Source organism: Macrobrachium nipponense, chromosome 26, assembly GCF_015104395.2.
Source record: "Macrobrachium nipponense isolate FS-2020 chromosome 26, ASM1510439v2, whole genome shotgun sequence".
Taxonomy (NCBI): domain Eukaryota; kingdom Metazoa; phylum Arthropoda; class Malacostraca; order Decapoda; family Palaemonidae; genus Macrobrachium; species Macrobrachium nipponense.
The window spans coordinates 50,667,592-50,677,181 of NC_087215.1; the positions used below are offsets into that span (position 1 = coordinate 50,667,592).

The 9,590-nt window shown below is 42.0% G+C and overlaps 2 protein-coding genes across 2 annotated transcripts; one reads left to right on the plus strand and one right to left on the minus strand.

The window, feature by feature from the left end:
• Positions 1 to 5,469: 5,469 nt before the first annotated feature.
• On the minus strand, positions 5,470 to 6,633 carry LOC135199828 (crustacyanin-C1 subunit-like). The gene is made up of 4 exons (XM_064227969.1): positions 6,493 to 6,633; positions 6,176 to 6,260; positions 5,915 to 6,040; positions 5,470 to 5,737 (listed from the first exon to the last, which is right to left on the minus strand). Exons 1-4 carry the CDS (start codon positions 6,631 to 6,633, stop codon positions 5,508 to 5,510), a joined length of 582 nt encoding a protein of 193 aa, XP_064084039.1. The 3' UTR covers positions 5,470 to 5,507.
• A 546-nt stretch (positions 6,634 to 7,179) lies between these two features.
• LOC135199829 (crustacyanin-A2 subunit-like) lies at positions 7,180 to 8,247 on the plus strand. Its single transcript, XM_064227970.1, has 3 exons — positions 7,180 to 7,272; positions 7,623 to 7,839; positions 7,963 to 8,247. The coding sequence occupies exons 2-3, from the start codon at positions 7,641 to 7,643 to the stop codon at positions 8,148 to 8,150; spliced, it is 387 nt and encodes a 128-aa protein (XP_064084040.1). The 5' UTR covers positions 7,180 to 7,272; positions 7,623 to 7,640; the 3' UTR covers positions 8,151 to 8,247.
• The last annotated feature ends 1,343 nt before the right edge of the window (positions 8,248 to 9,590 follow it).

Genomic DNA, 9,590 nt, shown 5'->3' on the forward strand with positions numbered 1-9,590 from the left:
ACTGAGCCCCGATATCCTTAATAGTATTTTGACTTGTATGGATAATGCAGTGCAAGGACGGATCGGGAGAAGTGGCCTCCCTTTTCGGGGCGGGAATACTTAAGAAGAGAACTGTATTCAGTTCTTTTCTTACGAAAGCTGTCTCTCCGGCACAGAGGTCGTCCTTCTGTACGCTCCTCTGTCTAACCAGCTTTTCCCTTCTCAGTTAGTGAAAGATATTTCTCACTCACTTACCGAGAAGGCGACACAGGACCTTCTGGTTCAATCAACCAAAACCGGCGAAGACAGCTGTTCCTGCCACGAAGGGGGAGACACGGGTCCCGAAGTCGCCCTTTCGAGGGAGTTCATCTTCGAGATCCTCCTTTAAGAAGAGAGGAGCAGAAAGAAGAGGTAGGGCTTCTGCCTTTAGACCTACCAAGAAAAGCAAATGAACCTCAAGTCCTCCAAACACCAGTAGGCGCCAGACTACTGAATTTTGCAGAAGAATGGACGTCGAGAGGGGTGGGGCGGACAACTGGTCCCTCTCAATTGTGAGGAGAGGATATCTCATCCCCTTCAGGGACAGACCTCCCTTGACGTCTATTCCGAGAGAACTGTCGGCGAAGTACGCGGACCCTGTCAAGAGGAAGATCCTTCTGCAATTAGTAGAACAAATGTTGGACAAGGAGGCCATAGAATTAGTACCGGATCCACACTCTCAGGGCTTTTACAATCGACTGTTCCTAGTTCCGAAAGCCTCGGGAGGTTGGAGACCTGTCCTGGATGTGAGCGCACTGAACAGATTCGTAGGGAAACAGAAGTTCTCTATGGAAACATCCAAATCGGTGCTAGCGGCTCTGCGTCCAGGAGATTGGATGGCCTCCTTGGATCTACAAGACGCATATTTTCACGTCCCTCTTCATCCGTCATCGAGGAAATATCTACGATTCATGATGCAGGGAAGGGTCTTTCAATTCAGGGCCATGTGCTTCGGCCTGTCTACGGCTCCTCAAGTGTTCACCAACCTTATGAGGAACGTAGCACGGTGGCTTCATCTGGAGGGGGTGAACATATCCCTCTATCTGGACGACTGGCTAATAAGGGCCAAGTCAAAACAACAATGTTTGGAGGACTTAGAAACGACGTTCAATCTCGTTCGCTCACTCGGACTGCTCGTGAACCTCGAGAAGTCTCAAGATGGTCCCCAGCCAAGACATTGTCTATCTGGGGATTCAGATGGATTCTCGGGGTTTTCGAGCATTTCCATCGCAAGACAGAATTGCTCGAGGCTTGGAGAAAATATCAAACTTCTTAGGGAAAGAACGAAGCTCAGCGAGGGAATGGTTAAGTCTTCTGGGCACCCTTTCGTCGCTGGAGCAGTTCGTTTCCCTAGGGAGGCTCAATCTGAGACCTCTGCAATTTTACCTGCAAAGAATGTGGGACAGAAAGAAAGGGGATCTTTCGGATCAGTTTCCCATTCTTCAAGAAATAAAATTAGACCTGAGGTGGTGGTGGTTAACCCGCTTCAGAAGAACGAAGGCATATCCCTTGCGATTCGGAAACCCTCCTCCTAGTGTTGTTTCCGACGCCTCGGAAACGGGATGGGGAGCAACTCTAGGAAAGAAGGAAGTGTCAGGAACTGGACAGGAGAACAGGTGTCCTGGCATATAAATGAAAAGAACTTATGGCAGTTCATCTAGCCTTGAAATACTTCGAGTCGGAGGTCAGAGGCGTGGTATTCCAGGTAAATTCGGACAATACCATGGCTCTGGCTTACATCCGAAAACAGGGGGGGACTCACTCGCTTACACTATACAAGATAGCGAGAGACCTCTTGATATGGGCAGAGGAACGAGGCACTGTATTGCTGACGAGGTTTGTACAAGGGACAAAAAATGTCAGAGCAGACAGACTCAGCAGGAAGAACCAGGTCCTTCCAACAGAGTGGACCCTTACACTCCGAAGTCTGCCGAAAGCTCTGGTCTCTCTGGGGGAAGCCTCAGATAGACCTGTTCGCCACGTTTCTCTCCAGAAGGATAGAAAACTTTTGCTCCATTGTAGAAGATCCAAGAGCAATAGCGATAGATGCTTTTCTCATGGACTGGTCGGGCATAGATGCCTACGCTTTTCCCCCGTTCAAGATTCTGGGGGAAGTGTTAAGAAAGTTCCGTTCCTCGGAGGAGACGAAACTGACTCTAATCGCCCCATATTGGCCCGCTCGAGATTGGTTCACAGAGGTACTGGAATGGACGGTGGACTTCCCCAGCTCTCTTCCCATGAGGACAGATCTGCTCCAAACAACCCCACCTTCGAGAGATATCACGGAAACATCCACGCTCTCCTCCCTGACTGCCTTTCGACTATCGAAAGACTTGTCAGAGCGAGAGGCTTTTCGCGAAAAGCTGCAAGCGCAATTGCCAGAGCCCGCAGGTCCTCTACTCTGCGGGGTCTATCAATCGAAGTGGGAAGTCTTCCGTAGATGGTGTAGGTCGAAGAAGCTGTCTCTTCCGATACCTCTGTGACCGAAATTGCTGATTTCCTTTATATTTTCCTTAGAGAGGAATCACGTTTAGCTGTTTCTACCATAAAAGGTTATAGAAGTATGCTCTCGGCTGTATTTAGAAACAGGGCCTTAACATAGAAGACAATAAGGATCTCCATGATTTGATAAGATCCTTTGGTACTACAAAGTCTAAATCCTTTATCACTCCAAGTTGGAACCTAGATGTGGTCCTCCAGTTTCTCTCTTCGAATACTTTCGAACCACCTGATAAGGCATCCTTTAGGGACCTCTCGAGGAAGTGCATTTTTCTCTTGACCCTCGCGACGGCCAAGAGGGTCAGTGAGATACATGCATTAGACTCTCGGGTAGGTTTTAGAGGAGATTCTGCTGTTGTCTCTTTCCAACCTTTGTTTTGGCCAAAGAATGAGAATCCTTCTAAGCCTTGGCCCAGAAGTTTTTAAATCAAGGGCCTCTCTCCCCTTGTGAGTAGAGAAACAGAACGGTCTCTCTGTCCGGTCAGAGCACTGAAGTTTTATCTGAAGAGAAAGAGTCAACTTCAAGGTTGTAATCAGAGCCTATGGTGCGCGGTAAGGAACCCGAAGAGGCAAATGTCGAAGAACGCATTAGCATTCTTCGTAAGAAATGTGATAACGGAGGCTCACATGAAATGCCAAGAGGAAACAGTTTAAGGCTGCTTTAGGGTTAAGAGCACACGAAGTCCGTGCAATTGCAACTTCCCTAGCCTTTAATAGAATATGTCAATGAAAGACATATTAGCAGCAAACAATATTGGAGATGCAACTCGGTATTTGCCTCCCACTACTTAAAAGACGTCAGAGTGACTTATGAAAAGTGTTTTTCTCTTGGACCTTATGTATCAGCGGATACCGTGCTGGGCGGACAGGGAGCTGGGTACGGATCCCAGTTAAAATAATATTGTTTTTAACTAAAAGATTGTTTGGTTTTGAGTTTTTTATGGTCGTTTGAAAGGATGTTGGGGGGATAACTCCTTTCAATCGTAGTACTAACCCCGGTATTAGGATCAGGTGATCGGGATCGGTGTTATGCTCCTTAATGATGCCATATGGCAAGGTGTTTTGTCATGTAAGTGGATAGGACCCCATTGACAAAGATCCTTTGGTTCTGTCGAGTAAGTGGATAAGACCCCGTCGACAGACCATCAAGAATTCTTAGCATGAGGTCACTACCTCGCTGAGGCTCTTGAGGCGATGTAAGCTCCTAGGCAGTAGCCATGAAGTCTTTCGCCGACACAGGTAGGAACCAAGGTTTCTTATATTTTTGTTACCTACAACGTATGTTGTTCCCTGTCTATTCAGTAATTAGCTGTCTCTTACCCTCCGCCAAAGGTGCCAATCAGCTAAGTATATATCTGCCAGGGGAGTTGAATGTATAAAAATGATATTGTCATGATACAATAAAGTTTTATACATACTTACCTGGCAGATATATACTATTAAATGGCCCACCCAGCCTCCCCTCAGGAGACAGGTGGAAGAGCAAATCTGTTTTAGAAAATGGGATGGTTCCTAGTTCTGCCACCCAGCAGCAGTGGCGGTAGATCACCTGACCTACCTGTAGCGTGTGCCGCGAAATTCGAATTTCTGTCGGGGATGACTGAGTCTATAGCTAAGTATATATCTGCCAGGTAAGTATGTATAAAACTTTATTGTATCATGACAATATCATATTTAATGTTAGAACACTTCCTCAGTGTCCTCAATTGTGACATTTCTAGGATTCAGTAAAAAAAATCTCGAACTGAAGCTCTTTCTGTGCGATGGACTCCTACTGTTACAGTCTATGTACAGGGGTAAAAGGTTCTTTCCTTTCCTTTCTATTTCATTCGTTCCCTGGTGAGAAACACCAACCCTTAAATCTACAACTCAGTGAGATGTATCTATCAGAACTCAATACTCATTGTGGAATTAAATTGTTACTGGCTTTTTCATTCTTCTTGCCTAGTCTCATTTGTCTCCGAACTCTGGCCTTGAAAAGCTTCGATAAATTCGATGAAAAATCTTGGAAATTAAGATACTATAGAGTCGCAAGGTAGGAAGTGTCCAAGAAGTAAGTCACGTCAGCAACTTCTCAAAACGACATCTTCCAATATAGCCACCAAATGAATTTATTTCAACATTTTCGGCAAATCCTACCTGAGTCATGCTCGAGTGACCCTTGGACAGGAACCTTTTACTTGTCCTGGGGTTTAATTCTAATGATTATATTGTGGGTAAAAGCCTACTTCTGCCGAATATCGCCGATATTTGGTAGGGATTTCTACTAATGCTAAATTCCTTGGACTTATGAGGATTACTGCAGCAATATTTTAGTTTTTAATTTTTTTTATCAAATTTACCTACTTCCTGTTACATAGACGTTAGACTTCGTGTTACAACTAGTGAGCTAATGGAATAATATCAAAATAATCCTCATAGAACCGACAACCTAACAAATGTCTCACATAAGCACTTCAGTAACAAATCAAACTAATTGAGTCCCGTTGTCCTCTGTAACATGTTTGTGAAATATTACCTGCAACCATGGAACTATTGTAAATTATACGTGCCAATAGCACAAAACAATGGTATATGTAACGTAACATAAAGTATCACAATACCTGAAGCCTAGATTTCCCATTTAACAAAAATATGCTATTATTATTAACAAGCAAACGTGTTTGTTCCTATAAGCTGCGTTGTCATTAATAAATAAACAAGTAATCAACAGTGCAATGGTATGCACAATACCTTCTCGTGGCATCCAATAATTACTTGGCATTATTGCATTGATGACACACATTCCTCATTTATTATTTATAAGGTACGCAATTTTCCACTAAAAATTCAGAGCGAAAATTCTTTTCTTTTTTTTTCATTTCGAAGCCAGCACTAAAGGTATTATAAAAAACAAAAGTTTATATGTCCGAAAATTATTTTATTATCTTAAAATGACATCCATCTTAAGAAACGAAAGTAAAGAAAAATAGTGCTAACAGTTGTCCAGTCTAATAATCGCACTGGGACCCCTGGACTGTCTTTTGGAACCGGCTGGTGTCCAGTCCGATGTCCTTGAAAGCGGCCTGGCACTTGCTGACGTATTCGTCCTCAAGTTCTGGCGTCCGGGAGAAGATGAAGGCGAAATCCGAGAAGTAACTGGAGGAGTAGTCCATGCAGGAGTAGAGACAAGCGTAGTTCTCGTAGTCGGTGTCGAGGATCACCAAAGGAGCGGCGAATGCTGTTACACAAATAATGCCGAATTAATACAATGACACACACATAAGAGGAAACAGTGAGTGATTCCGGTATATTCCTGATAAATCAAATTACTTTGATAAGTCTAAGAAAACACTTTATAGCACTGCAGAAATATACTAAATAACAATAGGGAATATTGCAAAATCCCAATACTTACCATGGCCCTCGAAGTCGACCATGAAGTGAGGATCCCCGAGGGGCATTGGGTAGATCTCTCCTTGTCTCTCCTGCTTCTCTCCGCTGTAGTTGACGCCCGAAGTGCGGACTTTGTATCCCTCTCCGTCTAATACAGACAACGAGAGAAAAAGATCAAGTAATGAACTTCTCTCTATGAAAATTATATTCATAAGCAACATTTCATTCATCCTCCTTTAGACTGCAAGAGAGAGAGAAAGATATTGAGAGTTTAATTACTTACCAAAATTGTATTCTATTTGGACACATTTTTCCAGGGGTTGATATTCGTTCTTTGTGAGAGCATACTGGAACCAGACTCCTCCGAACTGAAAAGATGAAATATTTGTTAATATCCTTAACAGCAAAATAATGATACTAGAAGTTATTGCATGATAATCAGTTGCATATCAATGGATATTTAAACAAGAAAAAGTATTGTTTTCTGTATTACGAGAGAGAGAGAGAGAGAGAGAGAGAGAGAGAGAGAGAGAGAGAGAGAGAGACAGACAGACGACAGAGAGAGAGAGAGAGAGAGAGAGAGGAGAGAAATTGCAATACCTCAGAGTGTCTAGTAGTCTGCTCCTTCCACAATTTGACTTCATCCACAGCGGGACATTTCCCTTTAACGACGAAGTCTGGGATTTTGTCTGCGGCCACAGACGCCACAGCCACAGACAGAGCCAGAACGAACGACTTCATTGTGTCAGCGAAGGAAACGAGTTTAATGGAAAGGGACATCCACCATGTGCTTTTATACAGCCGAGAACGATCTCTTGGTGGCGTCATGCCACCCATTGGCCGTAGCGGTTTCTTTTTTTTTTTTCGATCGTAATGCTTTCGTGATCTTGACGTGATACAAGTTATCTAGAGATAAACTTCAATTGTCTCTTCTCGCTTTTAATTCCCAGCAATCATTCTTTAAAGTACCATAATCTTTTGTTGATACCTGACAATTTATCTTTTTGCGCCGTTTTTGTATGTCACAGATGACATACCGGCAATGTAATTCAATGTGACTTGGCTGTGAAGAAGGAAAAAAGTGTCCTTGTAAGACACTGCAATCAAAAGATGCTTCAGGAAGAGGAAAATGAAGTAAAATTAGAAACAATGAAAATGTGAACTAGAATCCACCGCTTTAGTTCATGAGATCGTATATAAGAGCCGTGAGGTCACAGAATCGGGCAGAGAAACACTCGCTCACTCACTGACATGTTAGGTCTTGCAGTCTTCGCCTTCGGTCTCGTGGCTTCGGTTTCCTGTGGGGGAGGCTTACCTGACTTCCTGGAGCAGGGAAAATGTGCGGATGTTTCCCTCCAGTCCAACTTCGATGCTCGCAGGGTGAGTAATTATATTCATCTCTAGACCAATCTACCAAATTCATATAGTATAGTACTACGAAAATCATAAATCTGAATAAATTCCTTTACCAACTAATCTAATATTTATAAAGAAAAATTAACGTCTTGTAGACAGATGGTAAAGGCGCGTTTCTTAATTCGCCTTCAACATAGATTGGTTATACAGTTCTGCCAAAAGTTATATTTTTTAAGAAAAACTATAAATAACCAGTTCCTCTGAACCCCAAGCTAATTATTTTCATCAAGACAAGGTTTTTCGGGTCTATGGAAGCAAAAAAATGCAAAAATGCGAAGGTGTAAGGTAAGAGACGTAATTATTTGAGTCTCCAGTACTCAGGTCGCTGGTTCATGACGGAGATCATCGAGAACCCTTACATGCCAATGAAGAAATGCATCAGTTCCAAGTACGACCTCGACGAAAGGCAAGACGGTTTTGAAGTGACCACTTCAGGACTGGATGCCAATGGCGAACACGAATCCCTCCAGGGAAAGATCTACCACACAAGCAGATTCCCCAAGGGCCACTTGCACCTCGATTTCCCTGGTGGTAAGTTCCTCCTTGTTTTCAACGAGTAAAATGAAAATGGAATATCAAAAGATAATTCTTCTCATGCTATAAAAGTACCTTGAATTGAATTAAGATTAAAGTTAATATTCCCTTTCCTTACAGTTATTGGAAGCCCTTACAAAGTGATTGAAACCGACTACGAAAACTACTCTTGCGTGTATTCCTGCATCGACTGGAGTGGATACAAGACCGAGTTCGGCTTCGTCTTCTCCAGGAAACCTGAGAACTGGGGAGATGCCGCTGAGAAGTGCGCCTCAGTCTTCGAGAAAAATGGCCGTCGACTTCGATAAATTCGTTGCTGTGCCTCAATCCGATTGTGACCATTAATCGCAGATGCACCAGTTAATTATAGAATGAACTCTTCCTTCCTTTTATTTCCTAAATACATTTTTTACCCTGTCTTCTCATTCTTTTGACTCCTTTATTTTCTTTTTGTGTCAATCTGTACATGAGGTTACCAAGAATATATAATTTTCTTTAAAAGTCCCCGATTTTAATTATTCCTAATAAAGTGGACCAACTTTTCCTTGAAGGTTCTTTACTTTGGCATTTAGAGTTACACAGTATTATTCAAGATTCTCCTGCTGATCATATTTGTATAATCGGGGACCTTAATTCTCACCCCACAAAATAATTTTATAATGAACTTACTCGCTTCTGTCAAAATTATGCTCTCCAAATTAGTGATGTAATGCTCCTCTATCCCTCCTCCTATTCATATGTACATAATAGAGCGGACGCCATTACAACCTCCTGGCTGGACCACTGCATCACATCTCCACAACTTCATGATGGTATTATGACATGCTATATTCGCTATGATCTTGCAACGGGCTACGATCACATCACATTACAGGTGTCATTCCCTCCGTTTGACACGATGCGATATTAAGATGACGATTACAGTGGAACTCCTCCGCCAAGAATGTAGTTTAGTCTAAAAGTCTCTGCTTTCGTCTTGTTGCCTCTGTCTCTCGTGCAGGAGGTTTTCCTGATTCCTAGTAAATGTACTGATGCTTCTCTCCAACCAAACTCTAGAGGGGGGTGTATGTGGATTGCATCTAGAAGTTACAGGAAAGGAGACTCGAAGTACAGAAGGAGAAAACAAAACTTAGTCAAACCGACATGTTCACTTGTTAACTCTATGTTCACCCCAAGTCACTCTCAAATGTCCTGGGGATAAGATGCTGCAGATAATTGTGGACTCGATCCATAGTAAGATTCATTCACTTGATGAAGAACATAACCATATGCAAGTAGCGCCGTCTTCCACTCTCTTTCACTGTCTTTACACACACACAAACTTGTATATATATATATTATATATTATATTTATATAATAAGTATTAATAATATATTATATATATATAGATCATATATATATATATATATATATATATATATATATATATGTAGGCAAATTCCAGGCAGGAAAAGTGAAACAACGAAGTGGTTTGATAGGCCTTTCGACACGTGCTACTTTACTAGTCTTCTAGTAGAGGACCGTGTGTTGAAAGGCCTAGCAACTACTCCGTTGTTTCACTTTTCGCTTCTGGCATTTTCCTTTATTTATACAATCATCACGTTCAATATTTTCGTGAATTAGTTATATATATATATATATATAATATTATATATATATCTATATATATATATTATCTGTGTATATAACATTATCAATATTAGTATTATTGCTAACATTTCCTTTTAATTTTTACTATCATAGTGTT